The 25,240-nt window shown below is 36.0% G+C and overlaps 1 protein-coding gene across 1 annotated transcript in view; it reads right to left on the bottom strand.

The window, feature by feature from the left end:
- Positions 1–1,016: 1,016 nt before the first annotated feature.
- GFRAL (GDNF family receptor alpha like) overlaps positions 1,017–25,240 on the bottom strand; it is a 66,953-nt gene continuing 42,729 nt past the window's right edge. The window contains exons 7-9 of the mRNA XM_049653852.1: positions 3,655–3,750; positions 3,496–3,568; positions 1,017–1,080 (exon numbers count right to left, since the gene is read on the bottom strand). Coding sequence (XP_049509809.1) covers positions 1,017–1,080; positions 3,496–3,568; positions 3,655–3,750 — 233 coding nt within the window. The remainder of the gene's footprint in view (positions 1,081–3,495; positions 3,569–3,654; positions 3,751–25,240) is intronic.

Here is a 25,240-nt window from a genome sequence, read left to right as displayed (position 1 = left end):
ATTTAATATAGACTATTTAATCTGAAGCATAGTAAACAATAGAAACATAGCAATAGATATGAGACAAAACAGAAAATATTCAACCTTTAAGTGTGAATATATCACTATTTATTAATATTCTCAGATTATTGAATATTTGTGTCTCTGTGCCACTGTGGATAATGAAATCTCCTATTCATTCATAGCAGTGGGTATTAATGTGATTGCAGAGAGTTGAAAAGCATATATATACCAAAAACTAAACTAACAAACAACTTGTTCATAATTTTCTAATCACAATTGCACTCTGGTGTCAAATCTGGCCAAAAGTAACAATATAGAATATACAATTACAGTAGTACTTTGTTACCAAAGAAGTTCATAGTAATTAACATAGAAAAAATTAAATTCACAAATGAAGTATGTCATTATTAAAATGCATATTAATTTTTTCAGGCAATGTGTTGTTCTACATTTTTGTATGAAATAAAGATACCAAGTTACAAAAGCAAAATTCTACAGTATTTAAGTTACAAAAAACAAAGATACCATGATGTATGATGTGAAAATTAGTAAGAATACACAAATAACATATTATACTGGATATATTTATTAGCATTTTCCTTTTGGCAAGCCAATGGGAATTTGTAACATTGATCAGAAAAAAACCCCTGCTAACCGTAATATGTCATATTTTGATGCAACTAATTACTATTACATGGATTCAAATTTACCATGAAACAAATCATGCAGACTGTAACTTGGGATAACACATTTTGCCTTCAAGGGAGACTTAAATTTTCTACCAATGTCATAAAAGATACCACCAGACATTTTTACTCGAATATCTTCTTAAGACAAAAGTAAATCTAACACCATGCCATACTACCATTTCTTATATTATTATACTAACGATCTAATATCATCAGATCCATCTTCACATTTTCCTTATTGATGGCAGATAGGATATTCTGTTGACTGGTACAAAGACTTCCTGTAAAGAAAATGATTGTTAATGATCCGTGACTCTTAATGAATCATAAGTCCTCCAGTATTTGGACTGGTGAATGATCTCTTGTTTGACTTGATATTCTGGAAGTTCTATATAAAAGTAAAAGTAAAAGTTAACAACATGCCATTCTCATGATTTTTACAAATGAGCTTCTGTGTGCTTAGTTTTGGATGGATTCTATGCCCAGAGAGAAAAACATAATCAAGTTTCTGAATGTAAAGTCCCAATAGTCAAATATCTTATGGTCTTTCTAAGAAGCATCATGCATTTAACTGTGATTGCCAAGAAATCATTTTTTTAAAGAATCTTTTAAATTACATTTAAGTTTCCAATTATTTATCTTTATTTAATTTTTAAGTTTTAAATATTAAAATTTAAGTTATTGGTTTCTCTGCAAATTTCTCTGAAGACTGAGGGTTGTTTTAATTTTGCATAACATGAAACAAATGTAAAAATGCTAACCTGTGTTGCAGAAGGTATTCACATGGATTAAACCTGACTGACCACTAAGAGAGGGAACAATGTCTGAAATGGCTATCAGCCTTCTTTCATTAAGGAAGCACCAGTCATCTCCAGATGTAGGGTAACATGAGCTTTGTTGTTACTGATGTTTTTGTTTGTTTTGTTCTTTTCATGACAGCGTATAATTTTGTCATTTACTTAACCTAGATCATTTACTTTCTGGATCATTCAGATTAAGGGTTAAGGATCAATTTTAAATTGTATAGAAAATAATTTGTAACTAAATGTGGTATACTTAAGAGTATGAAGGATTCGCCTTAAATACACATTACAGTAAATTCAAGATTTTTGTCTAAAACATCCACAGTCTCATGCAATGAAGGGAGAGGCCTTTCTATGCAAATGAGAAAGGAAATGAACTTAAAGCTGACACACAGGGAATTTCAATAGGCAACACCTTATTTATTTATGGCACAACGGTAATCTGTAAAAACTGATTGGCCTGTGTGGTAGATATTAACTTTACACATTATGTTTGCCTAAGAAATAAAGATTCAGAACAATTAAGATAAGATTTTTGCTAGGCTAGAAAACCATCTGTGCCTCTCTGAACAATATGTCTGTGATGGAATGTCTAGGTAGGCCCAGTAACTGAACAGTGCTCTCAAATATTTTAAACCAAATAAAGTTAAGTTTAATAAATCCCAATGTCATTTTCCCCCTTAGAAAATGATTCTAATTATTTGGCCTTTAAACTGTATCTTGGAACCCAAGAAACATCTCATACAAATACAGCTTTTAAAGCCTTGGAGAAAAGCGATGCGTTTGGGTACTGGTGTTCGTAAGCTCCAAGTTAATGGTTCAGTGGAGTGGGATCCAACAAGTAGATATTACATTTCAAAATAAATACATTTGAATATCTTTAGGCAGAACATAGACTCCTATGCCTGAGCTCTTGGTACTGCCCTACACCTCCTCACTTAAGTCTTTGATTTTATCTGCTTGGTTGTCAAGGCCTCAACAGCGCCAGTTTTCTGAAGGAGCAACACGTATGCGCGCACTGGGTAGTTTACGGAGTCCTCCTCAGTGAATGTCATCAGAGAAATGTCTATTGCCGGTGCTCTTTGCTAGGCCTCATCGTACTGATAAGTATTTTACGTGTGTGTGTGTGTGTGTATGTGTGTGTGTGTGTGTACATGATATATATTCATATATGCAAACAGACATATATTTCTTCATTACATGATACTCTATATGCAAATATACACACATGTATAATGAATAAGCAAATGAACATCATTGATTTATAAATACGAGTTTCTTTAAATGAAAGGTAAGCAGATGGACACCATTTATACCTATTTGTCAATGTTAAATAAGTGGAAAAATTTAGACCTTGGACATTTAGAAATCTAGAGATTGATATATCGCTAATGTTAAGTCTCGCATGGCCGCTGGAACATTACCGCATTCCAGCAACGAGGGCAGCCAAGGAATAAGATTTGGAAAGAGTGAATGAATGTTAGGAAATAGTAATAAGTCTTTCTAAGGGTCCTTGGGAGGCCTCATTAAATCTCTCTTTTAATAATTGCATATTAAAACATGAACAAAGTTTTTTTGCACATAAGAAATTAGAGGGAAGAGGAAATCTTCAGGTAAATATAAACTGTGTGAAGCACACAACAGCTCCGTGCTGTTAGCTGATCAATTCTGCAAATGATTTGAATAAGGAATGCAGCAAAGTTCAACTCGGATTTTGTAGGAAAACCAGGGGAAAGATTGATAACAGTTTAATTGGGGGGAACAATGCACATGTGCTTGTAAAATGCAACATAAAAAAATTCTCCCTGATCACATTTCTCTTGCATGTGAAGACGTAGAGTAACATTTCCATGGACCTATCCCACATTAAAAAATGATTTAGTATGTCTTAACAGAGAAGCTTTCATTCTCAGGCCCTTTGTAAAGTCTGCCATTGTGAAATGTGCTTTAACTAGGCTGATTCTGTTCCAGCCCTTCCCTTCTGAGTTGTATCCAGTTACCTCAGCTTGAGCATAACCAGGAGAAGGATTCCACAGGTGACTGTCATGCACATGACAGCATAGATTACTTCTCCTAGAAACACAAGATTTAAAAAAAAAATTAACGGATTTTTAGTGAGAATAAATAGTAAAAATAGAGTATAGATTTTTTTAACTGACCATTGAAGGGGGAATGAAATCCACTTAGAGTTATTTCCTTCGCATGTTTTCTTTTATGCAATGCAATGCCTTTGACATTAGACAGGGTCGGGTAATCTGAAAGAGAATAATGAAAATGAGATTACAGTATTTAAATGTTTCACATTACTTTTTCTCCATGGGTTGCAATTTGTTTTATATTGTATTACAGATCAGCAACTTATTTATCACACTATCTTAATAAAATCTGATAAAGATAAAAGTGGGAGCACTTTCCTTACATTTTTAACACCTCTTTTTTCTACCTTTTAATCGGATCATTTCTTTACAGAAACTGTTTTGTCTTTTTTTTTTTTTCCAAATGATAATTAGAAAAGTGGATTCCATTTTATGACAGTTCATTGCACTTTATACAAAGACTAGGGGGAAAAAGCAGCAAGTTTAGGCTACCCATTATGATAAATAAAAGATTCCTTTTTTACAAGAATTGTTGTTTTAATGTGATTTTAGCAATATCAATTCTTCCTAAGACTCACTGTATTTATGAATTCCAATAGACTTTCTAAACTACAATCACTCTGTTCACCCCTCCACTCGGACTTCAACATCCAACTTTACTTATTTCACTATTATGTCTCTTTTAAATTCCTTCAATTTCTATTATTGCTACCTTTTTTTTGTTACCCTTAGGGGAAACTCCTGGCTGCTCTATGGCCGTAGTCTTCATGGGAGTATTTTGCTAAACGCATTTCTACCTTACTTCACAATTCACAAGAGAAAAATGTGTGATCCTTAAAATTAATTAACAGGTTCATTTTAGGTGCCTTTCACTGATAATTTGAAGTGAAATCACTCCTGGCTTTGACTCAATTCAATGCAAATATGAACGTCAAACATACCAATAGCCCAATAACCAATTTCTTTGATGGTGAAGATTCAGGTAGAATTTGAGTCTTTCAAAAAGGTGGAGGATCTCATGAGATAAATCTTCCTCTTGAGACAGGATTTGCTGTCCTCTCTGATTGTTTCATGTACTTTGAGAACTGGAACACTAAGTATGAGTAGACTGCTGTTTGTAGAAATGAGTGCATCACATAGTGGAAATACATCTGATGACAATGAGTGACAATAGGGTTTGAGTAGGAAGGGAGATGAGAAGACATATTACCATTAGTCCCATTCCATCCTCTCTCCACCTGGCGTTGCTGCTGTTCAGAAGCCAACTGCTTGGAAGCCAACATTTGAGGTCTATGTTAGGAATAATCACCAGAAAGCACAGAAGACAGACTTCAGATCAGTAACAAAGGTCTCAGGGTGGGGCCAAGAGAAGGAGCCAAACATAAGAGGTAGAAAAGTGAGGTTTTTTTTTTTTTTTTATTAGAAAACCTATTTTCGAGAAGTCTAAACTCTAATGCAGTGAAAATATTTTAGCTCAAGATTTTTAAATTCTGATTTACATATTGGATTTTTATATATTTCTAGAAGTCTTTCTTAGGAACTGAAAAATCTGTAATGCAATCAGTTTACATTACTCTTCTAAGTGTAAAATAATAAAGGTAGATTGTGTAATTTTTTTTTCAATTTTTTGGTTATAAAATACTTTTTGTTGTTCACTAAAGTTAGAATAGAAAAATTGAGCTATTTCAAATACCATTTTTATACTAGTGGTTTCTTTTTTTGGACGAATCTTAATCAAATTTATCTTACAAATTTTAGTGAAACAACTTATATTAAAAGTTTAATTCAAATCAATTCAGAATATGAAGAGTAGTTTTACTTTAAAAAAAATTCTATGGTGGCTCAGTTGGTTGAGTGTCCAACTCTTGATTTCAGCTCAGGTCATAATTCAAGGGTCCTGAGATAGCCCCGTGTCAGACTCCATGCTGGGTGTGGAGCCTGCTTAAGATTCTCTTTCTCTGCCCCTCTGCCCCTTTCCCCCACTCATGCTCTCTTTCTCTCTAAAAGAAAAAAGAAAAAGAAAAAGAAAAAAAAAAAAGAAAAAAAATCTATGGCATTTTGTGATGTTGTGAACATTTAAAAATGTTTTAATTCTATAGCATTTTGAGGCAGATTCATGGTTCAAATGTAAACATATATAATGTACATTGGATAATTATGTGAATGATGCTATATTTTCCTTTATGAAATTCTATCCCTAAGTACATTTGGTCTAGTTAGGTACAATGATTCATCTTTGCATAAGAAAAAAGGTCACTATTTTGACAAATTAGGCTACCTTTTAAATATATCTGCCTAAAGTGATTGTTAAACATTCACCTAGCAAAATTTAGAAAGAATCGTCTCATTCACTAAATTTCACTCACATGGAACTCATTAACAAAGTTATAATAGATCAATGACAGAAATGTTAGCTAATGATCCCAGTGAAAATTTTAATGTGTCTAGCAATCACTCCACAATCTTAAATATTGCCCCCTAGGAGGATACCGAATATCAGTTAGAGAGATTAATGTTACAGAGGGTTTCTTGGCTACTGAAGCCCATTGGAGATTCTCTTCTGCCTTTTATAAACAGTGAGGTTTACAATGTTTTATAACCATGAAATTAAAGTCGGCAGAGTTAATAACCAACCTCGGTCCCACACCATCTGCTATATTTATAGATAAACACTGTCAGTGACTTGTTTATCTTAACTCGTACCCTAGAGGAGTTAAACACTATTATGAACTATATTGTAAAATCCCTGTACATTTGATGGGAAATCAAGATTAATTTCAGCCTTATGTTAAGGACAAATTTAAATAGTGTTCTCCCCAAATGCTACAGAGATCTGATCATTCCTTTTTTTTTTTTTTTTTTCTTTTCAAAATCCTTGTGCAGCAGTGGCTGAGGACTGATGGGATCTAAAACTTTACTTTGTATAATTTATATGATATGGTAAATACATAATTAAAGATATGATACATCATATAAAATCTAATGATTTAAAAATAAATGTCATGGGGTGCCTGGGTGGCTCAGTTGGTTAAACATCCAACCTCAGCTCAGGTCATGATCTCACAGTCTGTGGGTTCGAGCCCCGCATCAGGCTCCGTACTGACAGCTCAGAGCCTGGAGCCTGCTTCAGATTCTGTGTCTCCCTCTCTCTCTGCCCCTCCCCTGCTCATGTTCTGTCTCTCTCTGTCTCAAAAATAAAAACACTTAAAAAATTAAAAATAAATGTCAGAATAGTTGAAATAGAAAGTAAATATAATCACAAAAAAACTTTTGCAGAGAATAATTTAAAAAATATATTTTATAGTTATTTATTTTAATTGTTAATGTATCACATGGATAGTTAAATTTTATTGTCTTCTTTCCATTTTTAAGGAATATATTGCCAATACCATGGCAATATCATAGTAAGAATGAAAATTCGAGGATGACCTTCTTGCATATCCAAGGATTGGAGCTATTTCTAATCTGGCCATTATTTTCTCACCTGAAGGTATTTCAGTTCCCAAATTGGAAATAATTTTTCAATTTTTTCACTTAATGATCAGTAGTGATATTCCATGTATCATGGACTCTTTCAATTATTAGTGTATAAAACCTTCTAAGATGAATCTAAAAAGCATTGCAGTTGGGAGGAAAGGAAAATATATAAACATCTTTAAAGTATGAAAAAAACAATACATTAGTAATGTGATAAACTGAGGTATTAAAAACACACAATGACAATATAACTCCACTGCTTCTAAGATGTATGTCGTAAAAAGTAAATTGAGCAAATAATATGCTTGACCTTAATAGACATAACATGCATCAACAAAGCACATTAATTTATTTAGGGCATAAACTCCAAGGAAGATAAAACAATGTCTTAGATTTATCTTCTTGCACTATGTATGGGTAAACAAATGGTTGCCAGGGGGTAGGGAGAAAGGGAAACTTAGAGGTATTAGCCTGCTAGTTTGCAATCCTCAGGAATTCCCTGATGAAATCTATAATCAGCCCCCCATACACAGAGGGCAAGGAAAAACTAAAGAAAAAGGTAAGCCATTCCAGATTTGCAGGTGGCTGTTTTAACAAGGGAACTTATATACGAGGCTTGTCTCGGGCACTCACAAGATAGTAGATCTTGGCACCCACCAGAAAAGTAAAAGTTTATACAGATGTCTTAAATGGGGTTCAGCCACACAGACAGTCCATATGGTCTCAACAACACATTGCTCTCTCAAGGCTGCATCTTTGGAACACCTCTGGCTATGAGAACGGTGAATAGAATGCATATTCCAAGAACAGGGAAGGTGGCAAGGATCCTCCAATTGTCCTGGTATAGCTCACATGTCAACCAACAGTAATATCTTCTGGCGACCTCCTCCAACATAATCCAAAGGTACAAAATTTCAGTTATGCAAAATGAGTAAGTCCTAGAGACCTACTATACACCATAGCGCCTATTGCTAGCAATGTTATATTTTACAGTTAAACATTTTCTCAGAGGGTACCTATTAAGTTAAATGCTCTTATCACACATGCAAAATAATAGCAAATAGAAGACAGGAAGAAACTTGTGGAGGTGATACAGATTATACTTATGGTGTAGATAGTGGTGGTAGTTTCCTGGTGTATATTTACCTTGAAGCTCATCAAGCTGTATACATTAAATATGTACAGTTCTCTGTATGTCAACAAAAACAAAAGCAAAAAACGCCTCCTTGAATAAGTGTACCCTGTAGAACATTTGCCTTGATCTTTTGGCATGAACCAAAAAGCTCAGTGTTAGTGAATGGCGGTATTGACAAGCCTGGCAACTACTCTTCGGCCCTCTGTTGAATAACAGTGTTGTTCACACGTCAAGTAGATTTGCTTAGAGATTATAGTGAGTCTCAGCTGCACTACTAAAATATCTCGAATTTTCTACATTTTCCTTAATAGTTTCTGCAAATAATGAAATAGCAACTGAGACAGCAATTAGAATGCAAATTATGTATCGGTATCTGATAACCAACACTAGATTATTTTATTTTTTTAATCTTATTTATTTATTTTGAGAGAGACAGAGACAGTGCCAATGGAGAGGGGCAGAGAGAGAGAGAGAGAGAGAGAGAGAGAGAGAGAATCCCTATCAGGCTCTGTGCTACCAGTGCAGAACCTGATAGTGGGGCTCTAACCTCTGAACCATGAGATCATGACCTGAGCTGAAACCAAGAGTTAGACACTTAACTGACTGATTCAACCAGGTGCCCACTATGATTGACTTAGAAGGCAATAATTTTACTTTTGGAATTAAAAATATATGTCACCTGTGGGCTCATATAAAACATATCTAAAGATACAGATTGAAAATAGGATTAAATATTCATGGTTAGAGTATATGTCAATAAATATGTGATTATGTATATATAGCGGAATTACAAACTGGATGGGATTCCTTAGATGATCTAATTCAGACTTTCCATTCTTCCTCACTGTTGACACAAGTAAAACTATTCTAGGAATGAGCCATTTCACACCTTCTATCTTTCCACTACTGTTGATGGTCAGTTCTAGTTAAAATATAAAGTATTCTAGACTTCTCTTTTATCACCTCATGATAAACCTACCTTCTTTTGCCTAGCCCTCTGGTTGCTACATACATGTATGTTTGTTTTTGTGGAGGGAGAAAGATCAGACTGTAAGGAGACCTCATGTAGCAATGGTTTTCAAACTTTAACATGAATCTCAGTTTACCTTAAAATGCCAATTTCGAGTCAGTAAGTCTGGGATGAGGCAGAAATTCTGAATTTCTTACAACTCCCCAGATGCTGCTGGTGACAGAATACACACATACACAGAAAGAAATGCATATACATACTCATCCAATACACAAAATGCTTTTCTTCTGTATATATGATGCTTCATACTTTAAAAGGCACTTTGACAAACACTGCTAAACTTTATAACATCTAGCCAAATAGGAATTATTATCTCAACTTGATAAAAAAAAAAAAAAAAACCCTCAGACTCAGAATAGTTGTCTTGTCCAAGATCACAGATTTGGTAAATAGTAAAGATGCAATCTACAAAAGTATGTAAAACACTCAATGTTGCCTGGTGTGGCAGCCAATTGGATTGAGAAATAACCCTGAAAAGTAAGAGGGGCAAGTTGTATTTGATAGTGTTGCACAATAAGAAGCATTTAATAGTAATATCTGCTTGCAAATGACCATGTATGTTTCTGTTGCTGAAATCTGCAATCGAAAAGGTGACATAAAGCTAATAACTAAAGCTTCTGAAATGACTCATATACACCTGTAAGATGTTTCAACTTGTGCACCCTTCTGAAATATGTTAATCATTTTCAGTGTAATCGAATAAATCAACCACTTAAACTGTGACATTTAACAGAAATTTAAAAAAATAAATGCTGCAATTTTCAAGGTAGTTATCTTAGACTATGATATCAGTATGAGCATTTTCTGTTTTTACAGATGTAGAATTAGGACTATACATAAAGCTTTCCAGAGTGTTCAACAGCAAAGGGCACACAAAGAATAATGCACAAAAGATCAGTTATAACTGTTTAAAATCAGACTTGGCTATTTCTTTGGTTGCTATAATCTGTGTCTATATTGATACAACCTGAATCTTGGATAAATATATAAAATAACCCCACTGTTTAAAAACTGCCTCTATCTGGAATGAATTTATTGGGGGAAAATGTGTTCCTGAAATTTAAGAGTAATTTTTACCTTGAATTATATTATACAAGCACTAGGAGAGCTTGTAATGAGACAAAAGTAAGATAAGAGTGGGAATAATTTACACTGTATTTAATCAATTTCATAGTTTTTTGTTTTTCTATATGGAGGTTTCTAACATACAGAAATATTTTTATGAAAAAGTATATGTGACAATACATTAATTGTCCAGATAGCTTTTGCTTTCTGATGTTTCCACTTGGAATTGAATGATTCCCTAATGTCTGCCCTTTTGAAAATCTGTAAGACTTCACCTGGCTAGCTTACACAATTTTTCATAAACTGATTGAAAACACCAGGGAAAAGAGAGTTAGGAAAAAAATGAAGAAAAGGGATACATTTTGGAAAGTCTTCATAGCCATTTGGAATGATTAAATAATTCAGAAAGTTTTATAAATTATTGAGTTTTAAAATGGGAAAAAAAGTATATAATTGCAGTATCTCTTCCCTGCACATAAATTTGCAAATTTCTAGGAGAAAGCTGAATTTAAAGGATGATATATGTTGTTGGTTTTCCTTAAATAGCAAACTTCTTAAAAATAGACACCATATTTATTCAATTTGCAATATAATATGGCCATCATAATGCCATGTCTATGCAATTATCTAATGGCCAAAAAGCATATATTAGCAATTTTACATTTGAAATAGCACATCTGTCACTGTGTAGTGACATATACCAAATAATGTATGATTATATGATGTTTAGTTATTTCTTTGACATTAACCCAGGGTCATTATTAGATAAATCACATATTTTTCACATATTATCAGTTTTGTAAATGAAAATTCAGAGTCCCATCTGTAATGCATATGGTCACCCAATCAACAATAATGTATTAAGAAACTATTTGGCAATGAATTCTAATGGTCAGGTTTGTTATACTGATGGGCAAAGAGTTAATATTTTGGTCAGTGGATTAGGAGATATCCAAAGCAAAGAATTTTGAGAATTTCTCTAGGCTTCAACTCTCTCATTTATAAAATAAAACTAGTACACCTAGCTTTACAAGATTTTTTTGAGGATGAAAATATTAAAACTCATATTAGCATAAACAGGGCTTTTGGAGACTTCCATGAGAAAGAAGGTACAATTATAGGGAGAATGGGAAGGGAAAATAAGGCTAAGAGAAGGGATTCCTTTGATAGTTCCTTTTCCTTTCCTATCCATCTTTCCTTCCTTTCTCTCCTTGGAAAGATCTTGGGCCAATTCACTGAAGCAGAACCCCCCGTTATTTTCGATTTCAGAAACCTGATTTCAAGTGGACACAGTCAATTCAAAGTTTGTTAGAAGAGGCAAAGTTATCTAAATGTTTTCTGTGAAACACGATTCCTGTAGAACCCTTTTATGTGTTAGCCAAATAAAACATCTTATAAGTAACTGATTGGAAAATTTTAGATTTGACAAAATAAATTCTGTCCTTTTTTTTCCTACAAGTGTTTTCTAGGTTGTTGTTGTTGGTGTTTTGTTTTTTTACTATAGTAGAAGGGACACTTTACCTAAATTTATTTTCTCCATGGAATATGTCTAGGAACCCACTTAAAAAAGAAGCAAAAAACAAAAAACTTAGAAGGGGTGCCTGGGTGGCTCAGTAGGTTAAGCATCTGAATTCAGCTCTGGTCATGATGTCAAGGTTGGTGAGTTTGAGCCCATATCAGGCTCTGTGCTGACAGCTCAGAGCCTGGAGTCTGCTTCAGATTCTGTGTCTCCCTGTCTCTGCCCCACTCATGCTCTCTCTCTCTGTCTCTCAAAAATAAATAAATGTTTATAAAATTTTTAAAAACAAAACAAAAACTTAGAAAACATCGGCATATGTTATTGATAGACAAATATTTATGTATTTTGAGTAGGTATAGGATTTTTATTGAGGATAATTATTTTTATTTAGTCAATGGAAAGCCAGATAATATCATACTAATAGTATTTTGTGTTCCTGAATACAGGCACCATTTATAAGCATTTCCTCTATTAAGCATACATATATACAAGTACCTGACACCACAATTTCTCTTGTTCTCTATTCCTGAGAGTTAAGCAAATTTTTTAACCTATGGTTTGGGAGATGCCTGACCCACAAAGGCTACTCCTATTGCCCCTTAGAGAGATTGGTGTGATGCAACATTAATTCCATATTTGCTGCCAGTTAATCTGCCATACTTCAATTTCTCAATTTGTCCTCAGGGGACATGGAGAATTTAAAATCTTCCCTCTACTTAGGAGACCCATTCCAGCAGAACGAGAAGGGGTTCATGGATCATTTACACCTAGTCACCTATGAATGTCCACAGGACCTCGTAGCAGAAACCACCATATTTGGACCCACATAAAGATTTTCCAGATAAGTAATTACTTCCTACTTCAAAACTAGCGCCATGGCAGTCAGCATGGGAATATATTGGTAGGATGATACATGACCCCGCTCTTATGAAGTCCTCAATCTAGTTTCAGGTAAGGGAAATAATTTAAATAAAGTGAGGTGGGAACCGACCGGAGAGCTAAGGGAAGGTACACATTTGAGGAACGGGGAGAAATAAGACTGAGTTGCATTCAGGGTGTTCTTGGGAATCTGATGAAGTTTAGTGATCTCTCTGTCCTCAGACCCCAGCTGAGGTTGGAAAGAAGAAGCACTGGAGAGCAACAGAGGCCTTTTGCAGACAGAAATAGCACGATCAGGACAGAGCTGGAGACTTAGTCTAGTCATAGTGAATCGGCTCATTTGGTGAGGAGACTAACTACGAAACAATTCAGATGTGAGAAGATGAAAACTAAAAATAGGTGGTAGAAAGTATTGTAGAGAAGAGAGACAGTGTGTGGTTACATTTCAAACATAGCAGGCACAGATGTTAGAATTGGGTATGGATCAGAAACCAGCTCGGCCTCACCTCAGCGCTGTCATTTTAGGCAACTTACTGAGACTTTGCTCCTTTATTTTTAAAATGGGATAATGCTTACCACAGCACTGATTGTTCCAAATTAAACAAGACAGTATGTGAAAAGAACACAAATGAAGTGCTCAGTATATTACATAGTTATTAAACATTTTGCAATTTTGGAGTTTTATTTGATACCGAAAACGCAGAGGACTAAATGAGAGGTGACTCTTAGGTTCTTGAGACGACTTGATGTTTTAGGATACTTCAGTGAATTGGCCCAAGATTGTTCTAAGGAAAGGAAGGAAGGAAAGGAGGATAGGAAGGGGCAAGGGGTAGAGAAAAAGAACCATCAAAGGAATCCCTTCTCTTACCCTTGTTTTCCTTTCTCTTCCTCCCTACAGATGCACATTATTTCTCATGAAAGATTCCACAAACCCTGCTTATCCTAATATGAGTTTTAATATTTTCATCCTCAAAAAACTCTTGCAAAGCTAGGTATTCTAGTTTCATTTTATAAATGAGAGAACTGAAACTTAGAGACATTACCAACCCTCTTTGCTCTTGAATGTCTCCTAATCCAATGACCTAGATATAGAGAATGGTCAGGATGGAGATTCACTGGTAGAGAATGGAAAACACATGGTTGGACAGAAGGGAGGGCAGAAGGTGGACAGAAGGGAGATAAAATTCGAAACCACATTATGGTAGGCTAATAGAAGTTCATAACTAGAAAGAGAGAAGAGGTCAGGGATTTAAGTTTAGTAAGTAAAGGCCTTTGAAAAAACCAGCAGTTGGTGGAGAGTAAGAAGATACATAGATAGTAATTGCTAAGTAATTTACTGATTGAAAAAGATATATATGTATATATTTGTATCAGTAAAAGATGTTACACCTCAAAAGTTCCCTTTCAGCTACCTGGCAGTATTAAAAGAACAAAACAAATTAATGTCGAATCACTATTTTGTACACCTGAAATTAATATAACACTGTATGTTAACTAACTGGAATTAAAATAAAAACTTAAAAAAAAAAAGAACAAAACAATTCAAAGCAACAATATTTCCATTGTAGAGGAGGAGTGGTGCTGGAATGGAAATTTGGGCCAAAGAACAGTGAGAGAAATTGACTGGGTGGAAGCAGCCGTATAGAAGTGTTGGAAGGAGCTATTAGGGTTGTAGACATATGCTTAGTGTACATTTTCCATGTAATAACTACCATATGTACTTAAAACAAAATACTATTGTAAGTTTCAGGCCATTACACTAGGAAGAGTGAGTGAAGAGAGATGCAAGTACTGAATCATAGCTGCCTAGACACTAAAGACATCAACAGAGGCATCTTCCTACATAGACCCCAGTGACACACAGCAGTGTATCACTAAGCTAAGTTGCCCTTTGGAGAAAGCACTACAGTCCAATTTATATGGCTTTTCTCCTTGCAGATCACCTTGACTCTCAACTAAAGTAGACATACAATCTGGAATGAGTGGGCTCTGGCCTCTGTCTTCAGTTGAGTTACTTTGAAAGTCCCTATCCTATGCCTACAGTGACCATCTGGCCACTTGAATAAGGTGCTAATGCAATAGTCAAACACCAGTCCCAGGGTTTTCTGAATACTCAAAGCATATTGGGATTGGTAAAGCCACTCTCCGGGCTCAGTGGCAACCAAAGGAAGCCATTCCACCCTAAGCTGAAAGCCAGTGGAAAGGAAAGGGACAATGAGCAATAGTCTCTGTCACAGATGCACACTCTCATCATATCACCAGGCAAGCACACCGTGCCATATAGCAGCTTTCGTCCATTCTGCACACTCTTATCTACTTATCTACTTATCTACTGAAAGCCAGTTTACTCACTGTGATTTGTACCACAAACCCCAAATAAATCCTTTTCAAGGAATAATATTTAGAAGAAGAAAAATTATGCTGTGCCCATTCTTACGGTTTACTACATATCTGTGTGATGTTAGGGCATTCTTGCAAATTTGAGACTGAGAGAATATTTGCCGATGTTGGCAACGCTGTAAAAGTTTCTCCTGAACCCATGGGGGGAAAAAAACCTCTAGAAAGAGGTTTGAGACAATCTGATAAACTAACGGAAGATGAAAGATTGTCGTTATCAGTGAATTCTTAATAATTGTCTCTACTCCTTGTTCACCTATCTCATCTACAGGATTTTATTTGTCTGAGTGCCAAATGTTCTTTGCTCTAAGGAGTCTCCCTTTAAGATGATATCCCAGTATATAGGTGCCAGGGCAATAACTATTAAGTGCCCACATATGGTGTTTTATGGGAATACATGTGATGCTATTATACTGTTGTCACAAGAATACTTGGCTCTTTAAGCCAGGAATACACATGCTCATAATAAATTATTTTTATGACTTCACATACACAATCATGATGCACAGAAAGTATAAAGGAAAGATTGCTTATTTTATGCAGCTTTGGCACTAACTCCATCCCCAATTATAGGCAACAAGGGGATTATATGAAGCCAATGAAAGCACGAGAGTGGAAAATGGAAAAGATAACACTACGCTTTCACATACTGAAGTCTGTTATTGTTCAAATTGTAACAGTATTGTTTTGTTGTTTTATTTCTCTCCATGATCTTAAATGCTCCTTCCTTCTCTAGTGATGCCAAAAGTTGAGTTGTCTCACTCATCAATGGCAACTCTTTAATCTTTCCTTTTTGGCTTAGAGCAAACAACAAAGGTAGTCATGGATGATTCATACCATCTTTCATGCTCAGAGGCAGACATTTTCCCCTCTGTTAAAAACACCCAAGGCTTTAAGGGTAGAGGTGGGAGAAAGTGAAGGTAGGAGACAGCTGTTCTCCTGTTGTTTCTGTTAAGGGTTTGTACACTTCAGTCTTTCCAGATTACAGCCGTGTGAAACATTTTCTGCAAAATAGGAAGCCAAGCCAAATTTGCTGGGTTTCAGGTCTGTAGACAAAATTTAAAACAGCTGGATTTTATTGGTAACTTTTGCACGCAAGTAAACCTAGTGGTGAAACTAAAACCAGCGTTTGTCTCCACTGGAGTGGGCTACATCTTTAGGGGCTATCCCCTCCATGTCTCTTCCCTTGAGAGAGTTTTGAATTTTGAAGGGTCCTAAGAGAAACCTGCCAGATTATTCCTTAGAGTACCTGATTGAAATCTTAGCCAATGAAGGTGGAAGGCACAACCAGATATGAGGCCTCTCATAGTCAAATCTTCAGGGGGATGAGAGGAAGATTGGTCTCTTTCTGTAATCTAATTTTAAATTACCTCAATTAAAATAGCTAATGATTCTCTCTTTACATATACTAAACAAAAGTCCCCCCCCCCAACACACACACACATAACACAGTAGTGCCTAATTACAGGGGCAAATAATGGCCAACTTATTGGCTCTGTACATAGCAAAAGTCCCACCTCATATCTTAAATATGCCCTGAGTGAAAATGATCATATTCCTTGAAAAAATAATGCAAATTTATAGATTTAAACATAAAAATAGAAACAATTACACATGCTCTATCATGGTTATATCGTGAGTTTGAAATATGTTATTTATGAAGCTATTTAGAATTTGGGGAAACAAAACAATAAAAAGTAATCCAGTACTAGAGAAAACCATTTTATTACAAATCTCAGTTAAGATCTCTGAGGGCATGAGTATTTCTCAAGAGCAAAAAAAGGAATGATACACACTATCTTAAAATTTTAGCATAACCATAGAAAGAAAAAGTTCTTGGCTGTCTTTGGGCATAAAAAAAATATATCACTTCAGATATATCCCAATTTGCAGGCAGTGACAAGGTTTGTGGAAAGTGCAGTGGCATCAAAAATATCTTCAGTCATCTAGCCCAAGAATATTAAGCACATATAATATCAGAGGTCATCTATTTTTGTTAAACCATTACCCAAATTTAATATGCAAGAAATGTGAGGTATAAGGAGGGAATAACTGACCTCCTTCAAACCACCATGTGTAGGTAGGGCTCAAACTTGTTGCTTAGTTCTTGTTCTTTTTATTACTCCATACTGCCTCCCAACAAACACATTTTTTTTTTCTGAAATTCTCTTGTTATGTAAACATACTCCCTGGGAGATAGAACATCAGTTGTAAATTCTAAATTTCCCACCATTAGATGAGAAGAGCATATTTTGTTTTTTGACATCACAGTTTCTGATCCCCAAAATCTCCTTGTTTAAATTATGCATCTATTGCCTTCTGTGTGACCTTGGACAGGTTACCAAATTCTAGGTGTCTCTGTTTCCTCTAAGGTAAAAGAAAGAACACCTACCTCATATATTGCTTGTGAAAATTAATCAAGACATATTAAATCAGTAAAATCGTGTCTCACACTTAGTAAATACTCAGGTTGTAGGACACTGAGTAAGCAAAAGATAAGTAAACTAGTGTTCATAGCCAGGGTACAGCTTTAAACTGGGAAGCAGTAACTTTAGATGTTTATTAAACCACCATTTAAAGGATATTATATCTTATTATAGCTTCAGTTTCCTCCACACTTTCATTTCACAGTGATGAGTTTGTAAGCAGATCCGTTAAAATGTTCATTGTGGTTTGTCAAATAGTAGGATTATTTTCAAGAGTTTGCCCAGATCTTAGGATTATTAATAATAATTCAATGTTTTAAAGATCTGCTCCTGGCCATTACTTCTTTACTCTGTCTTCAGTCTCTTTGAGGCAGGTAATAATTTGCTCTAAGAGTACCAACACCTGATAGTCATTGCTTTCCATAACAAGTGATGTCAACTATGAAGCTAAATGCATGGTAGAAGCTCATCTGTTGGCTCTACCTCTCTATTGCAAAGACTGATGCCTTCCAGAATAGCCCCAAGTACACCATCAAAGAAGTTAGAGCATTCCACATAGTCTAACCTGACAATGGAGTCTAACTTACTCACTGCTATCCTTCTTGAGAGGCTAAGCAAATCCGGGGTGAACTAATGGGTCCTGAGATGATTCTTTTTGTGGAGTTCTGATGCAGATTCCAACTACCAGGACAACTGGCCTTTAAAGTTGCAAAAGTTAATATGGCAGATATGACTTACTCAAATAACCTTATCCAGTGAATTTCCCTCTTCACCTTTTGGCTGCTCTTCACCTCCAAGTCTAATTTCATGCAGTGTGGAGCACACATTCTGTACTACTTTCTAAATACCATGTGCTGGATGCTGAAATTCAACTGATGACACTGTTCTGATGTCTTTTAGATGCATGACTTTTATCTATTAGATCAGTGGTTATCATGTGGACAGTGAAATTTTGGGGCCAGTGAGCATTCTTCTAGTGATCCATGTTTACTTTTTCATGTTTATAACATGACAACCTTGGCACTAAATACATCTGGGATACATTAATAATTTATATGTAATACAAAACAGGCATCACTTCACTATTCTTTAATCAAAACCAGTGCTTCTCTTGCTGTTGACTCTGGGGATGTTTTATTGTGTGGGGATAAATGGGAGGTGATGAGGTCTTTTGGTTCCCTGACTTGGTAAGCAAATTCAAACACTTAAGAATCATGATTCTAGGGGTGGTATCTTTTTGGTGTTCTGAGTCCGAATCCAATGTGGCAGGAGAGAGGTTCCCCCCACCTCAACAAGCAGCTCTCAAGACATCAGCTGGGTGTCCTCTAATTCGACTCAGTCTGACACCACTACCCTGAGATAGCATCAGATACCACAGGTTAGGGATTCAGCCCTATAAAACCCCTCCCTCTTTTCCCCATTTCAGATGCCTGTTGCAAGTCCAGGTTGTTATCTGTACTTCTGAATGACTGACTATAAATTAAAGATTCCCATGACCTCCTCTTTGTGTTCAATTAATTTGCTAGAGTGGCTCACAGAACTCCAAGAAATATTTTGCTTCCTGGATCACTGGTTTCTTATAAAAGGATGTAAGTTAGAAACAGCCAGATGGAAGAGATGCACAGGGGAAGGCATGGGGAATGAATGCAGAGCTTCCAGGTTCTCTCCAGATGTGCCATTTTCCAAGAATCTCCATGTGTTCACCAACCTGGAAGCTCTCCAAACACTGTCCTTTGGGTTTTTACAAAGGCTTCATTACACAGCTATGAATGATTAAATCATTGGCCGTTGGCCTTTAACCTCCAGTTCCTCTCCCCTCTCTAGAAGTTAAGTTGGGATTGGATACTGAAAGTTCCAACCCTTTAACCACTTGGTTGGTTTCCCAGGCAACCAGCCCCCATCCTTAGGTTATCTAAAGGCTTTCCAAGAGTCACCTCATTAATAACAAAAGATAACTTTATCACTCTTGTCACAGGAAATTCCAAGGATTTTAGGGGCTCTATGCCAGGAACAGGATAGAAAAGCAAGTATATATTTTTTATTATAAGTCACAATATCACAGTATTTCAAAACAACCAATGTTGAAATGTCTCCAGTGGAAGTTCAGAAGTGTATGCCTACGGTGATCATTCAAGTAAGAGAATATTGCTAGACTCTGGCTGATTTCAGGAAAGAATCAATGAGCATTCTATGCCAGTGATTCTTAAGAATGCAACACCTGGGAACTGGTTAGAAATGCAGATGCCCAACTTGCATCGCAGACTTACTGAATCAAAAACTCTAGGAGTAAAGACCCAGTGGTAACAAGCCCTCCAGGTGATTCTCATGGAGCTAAAGTTTGAAAACCACTGTTCTAATGGAGCTAAAGTTTGAAAAGCACTGTTCTAAGCTACTATCTCAAGAAGAGCTTTACAATTATAAAGACATCTACTGAAACTCTTTCATGGCACTAACACACATAGTGTACACGGAAAAGAGATTACTACATTGACAAAATGCACCAGGTTGATTAAGTTGGTTTATTTCTCAGTAGCAGACATGTTGTTATGTATGAGACATATAAGGTATTTTACACACACACACACACACACACACACACACACACACACACACGCATGCATACATACATAAAATTAGGTATTTTTCTTCAAAGGTTCTTAAGAAGTTGTCTAGGTCATGCTACTCAAAGTGTGACCTCTGTGCCAAACAATGTTAGCATCACCTGGGAGCTTTTAGAAATGCAAATCTGAGGCCCCATCCCTAACCTACAGAGTCAGAATCTGCATTTTAACTGGAAACCATGTGATTCTAATATACATTAAAGCTTGAAAGCAACTGTCTGAATTCATCATCTGCCCTAAAATTATCCAAAGATATATATTCTCACTTATCCTGAGAAAATATGACACCTTTAGATCATCTAGAAATAATTCTGGCTCCCACACCACCTGGATGACATCATAATTATTTTCCAGATCCTTCAAAATCTATATTAAGAGTTAGTATTTACTGAATTTCACTACATTCTGGATACTTTATTATATAAATTAACTGATATAATCATTGCACCAAAGTTCTGGGTTAGAATTAATTATATTTTATATTTCACAGAAAAGAGATGGAGGCAACAAGAGAATAAGTTTTTCAGTTACCTGTCTCATAAACGGTGGAGAAATTATTTGAACCCAGACATGCTGGGACCATATTGCCTCTCTATGGTTGTGCTCTATAAGGCATATTAACATTTCCAAACATATCATTTGATTATTAAAGGCAATGCCACTAGTCACAATTTTTAACCAAAATTCAAGAGTGGGGCTGAGGAGGAAACGGGTAGAAGAGGCCCTGTTTATACTTTAGGTTTGAAATCTCATAAAGGTTAAATACAATGATTTATCCCTGAGGCCCCAAACCCAAATAAATATCCGGAATTCTAAGACTACATGTGAAATAACATAAAAGCCAAAGTTACAGAATTTACCATGAATCCATATTTTTACATTGGATGGTAACTAAAGTCATGCTAAAGAACTGGTTTGTTTTTATTACTTTTTGTATTGCTAACTTATAACACACATGCTCATTTTCTTTTTTTAAAGTAATTTTTTAAACTTTTATTTATTTTTTTTTCAACGTTTTTTATTTATTTTTGGGACAGAGAGAGACAGAGCATGAACGGGGGAGGGGCAGAGAGAGAGGGAGACACAGAATCGGAAACAGGCTCCAGGCTCCGAGCCATCAGCCCAGAGCCTGACGCGGGGCTCGAACTCACGGACCGCGAGATCGTGACCTGGCTGAAGTCGGACGCTCAACCGACTGCGCCACCCAGGCGTCCCTTAAACTTTTAAAATGCTTATTTATTTTTGAGAGAGAGAGACAGAGCATGAGTAGGGGAAAAGACAGAGAGAAAGGGAGGCTCTGAGCTGTCAACACAGAGCCCGACACAGGGCTCGAACCCACAAACCGTGAGATCATGACCCGAGCTGAATTCGGATGCTTAACCAACTGAACCACCCAGGTGCTCCCACACATGCTCATCTTCTAAAGAATATAAAAGAGTTTGCAAATAACAACACAAGATCCTAAGGAATAATAATTAATTTCTAAGAGGAAAATATACATTAATTAGTGAGTGTCTATGAATCGAAGGACTACAAATTCACTATGGAGCCACTTTAATCCAGAAAATACAAAATACTAGATTATTTAGAGGCTATGTTATAAATATGAATACAGGGAAGAGAAATTCTGTCGAGTGTTCCTTGGAAAAACAAGAGACTTTTTTTAGCACCTGGACTGAATTTGAAGGAAACTGGACTTGAATTAGAGTTTTGTGTAGAAACCAAAAAAAAGTCAGTGGTTTTGGCTAGATGAAGTGATTTATTTAAAGCCAAAACTTAACATAAAGCTCCTGGAATACTAACCTATGTGAATTGGCTATAAGAGAAGATGGGGTGTGTGTGTCCATATGTGAGAGGGACAGAGTGGGAGAGGGTATTGTTGCAATGGGAATATCTTCCACAATTCACTCAGCTCAATGTTTTATTCATAGTCTATAATCTTCCTTTCTCAGACAGCTAGTGATCAGATGCAAATAAAAAATTAAGAATATATATGAAAGTGAGTTTGAACTTTTATAAACCCATATTGCACAATCTTTAAATGACTTTACTAAGAATAAGTGTAAAATTTTACGCAGTTTAGAAAAAAATTTAGAACTATGTATTATGCACCTACATAGATATATGGGTGTGTTTAATGAACTTTCTATTAAAATCTACACTAGGGAAATATTAGTTTTAGATAGAGACCTTCAATGGAAACAGGTATGAAATGTTGTAAGGTATGAGGAAATGCAGCCAAATATAGAATCTATCCATCGAATGTAGAAAAGATAAATAAAATGGCCTTACTAGCAATCTTGATATCAAAGATGAGGCCTCCATAGACAGGTGGGATAAAGGGCTACAGAAAAGAAATTAAGTGGTAGAAACAGATACTAATTAGAAGGGCTCTTTTCTTAAGCATCTCAAAAGACTATATACATTTTTAGGAGTTTCTCTATTAATATTTAATAAGAGACAGCTAGTTTTACAAATCTTTGGGAGATAATCTTTTTTTATCTTTGTTATTAATAGAGATAATAATTTCGCAGAGTTTGTTAAGAAAATACCCATATTTAAGAGCAAAACTGTTAGGATCAACTGTTTATTTACAGAGTTGACACCATCCCAGGATCAAATGTAAAATAGTTTCCTACTACTCAGACATTTTGAAAATAGGTCTATAAAGGGGAAAAGTGTTGGAAAGCAGAAGGGGTTTGAAATGTTTTTATTAAAGTGAGCAGTAGCACCCTGGTCTTGTTAATTCCTGATTCTTTTGGTCAAATATTTGAATTGAAAATTCCAGCTTAAGTGGAAACATAAATGAGTGTGGTTGTTAATAAGGAAGCTGTACTATTAGAAGAGTTCTAATAAGGGAAAGAAAAACAACAGTATTCAGAAGACAGTGCTTCCATGGAGACACAGTAGACATTGGTTCATTCATTCATTCATTCATTCATTCATTCATGTGTTCATTCATTCAATAACTATTTATTGAGTGGCTAATGTATGCCAACTGTGTTTTTAGGCACTGGGGTAAAGCAGACCACCTTGAAAGCTGCCTGGTATTAGTCTTGCCTTTCTGAGCACAGACGTTTCTCATTCTCTGAGAGGTGTGAGCGAAAAGAGGCTTTGGGACTGATGGCCGGTGACCAGATTTTTCCCACATGTGGATTAGAGCAGCGGTTCCCAAACTTGGTTGAAAATCGCAACCACCTGGGTCATTTTCTTTTTTTTAATACAGATTTCTGAGCTCCACCCAGGCCCACTGAACTGGAATAAATGAGATTAGGTAAAATGTATTTTAAACAAAGTTTCTAGATATTTCTGAAAATTAATAGGTTTGAGAACTAAAAATTTAATGTCCATCCTCTCAATACTTTGAGGTTGTCTTTGTGATCTTCAGGCTCTTCATTAACATTGGAAAGAGTATTCCTAATAGAGTTGGGGAACAAGCTGGCTTTAGTGCAACATTAATGTAGAAACTCCTAACAATGTGTATAGTCTTTGTAAAACATCAGGGAAAGAAACCCAATGGTCCAGTCCTGAATCTGGGACCAAAAGCAATGATTTTTTTTTAAAGACAGGACAATTAAAGTGTATAGAATATTTGATATATAAAGGGCACTTTATCCACTTAATCTCATTCACACTCTAAATAAGTAGAGTTTTTGCTAATGCCTAATAGGAGAATTACAGCACAGACCCCTCACATTCTGCAGCAAGGCTATGCCACCTGCAGTGAAAGACCATTTGCCGTTTGAAATATAGCCCCTAATAGTCTGCTGAGTATTATAAGATCCATTAAGTCATTGGTTCCCAAAATGGAGAGCACAGTATATCAAGGCTATAAATAAATATATCAAGGCAAATAAATTTAAAAAAAACAAATTTTTGGAAAAAGCAAACTTGGAAGATTGTAGACAAAGTGAGTTGAATGAGGTGAAGAGGCATATGGAAACACCCATGGTAGTGGCACAAAGTAGGCAGATCTTTTTATCTCGAGTTAATGCCTTGCAGAGTATCTACTATAGAACAGGACCTCAACAACCAGGTAAACTGATGATCTACCCAGTAGAGGTCAATCATGCCCTCTCTTCAGCCACCCAAGTCCTGTGCAATGAGCATGAAGAGAGCAACTCAGGTGGCAAAGATGGTGGCTATGCATGGGCCCCTCAAAATAGATCGTCTCTCCCTAAGGCTGATCCATCAAAGTTCTCCTAATAACACCAAACCTCCTGGCAACAATAGTGACCTACACTGTGCTCACAGTTCTCCAGGTTGGTGGCAGAATGATGATACCATTATCCCTTCACTCTGAAGGAGGCCATCATGCATATGTATTTATCTTTGTTCTTTACCATCAAAATGCTTCCCTAAATGCCTAATCTATCCTTGTGTAGATGTGTCCTTACAATGTTTACCTTGAACTTTGTACCATACACTTCCTTCTTTCCTCCTCAGTGATTTTCTGTCACTGCAGCATGAAATGTACATTGGGCTCTACTTGGCATTCATAGATAACTACCCACAATTTCCAGGGAATCGAGGCTCATGGGACCACTCCTCAGAAGTGAAAGACCAGATCCAAAGAACCAATACTTTCTCCTTTCTTCTGTCATGAAGACAGTTCTGCAGGGCATTTCTCCAAGCACCTTGGAAGATCCCAAAAGGATCAAGACAACTTGAAAGAGGTAGAGTGATGGTGTGAATTGAATACTCTGGACAGCATTGTGCGGAGTTTTACAATAAAGATATAAGCCAAGTGGAAAATAGCTGGTTTTCAGACAGAGATCAGCTAAAAATAAGGACTCTCCAACACTGAAAGCTGACTGCTTCTAGATCCCAAATAATAAGAAATAAGACTGAGAAAGATCTCCAGGGGCTCCTGGGTGGCTCAGTTGATTAAGCATTGGACTCTTGATTTCAGCTCAGGTCATGATCTCATGGTTCATGGGTTCAAGCCCCTCAAATGGCTCTGTGAGAAAAGTGTGGAGCCTGCTTGGAATTTTCTCTCTTTCTCTCTCTGCCTCTCCCCTCCTTGTGCACTCTCTCTCCAAATAAACTTAAGAAAGAAAGAAAGAAAGAAAGAAAGAAAGAAAGAAAGAAAGAAAGAAA

Source organism: Panthera uncia (genome assembly GCF_023721935.1).
Source record: "Panthera uncia isolate 11264 chromosome B2 unlocalized genomic scaffold, Puncia_PCG_1.0 HiC_scaffold_24, whole genome shotgun sequence".
Classification (NCBI taxonomy): domain Eukaryota; kingdom Metazoa; phylum Chordata; class Mammalia; order Carnivora; family Felidae; genus Panthera; species Panthera uncia.
Note: the sequence above shows the minus strand (reverse complement) of the source record. Positions and strands in the feature narration are given on the sequence as shown.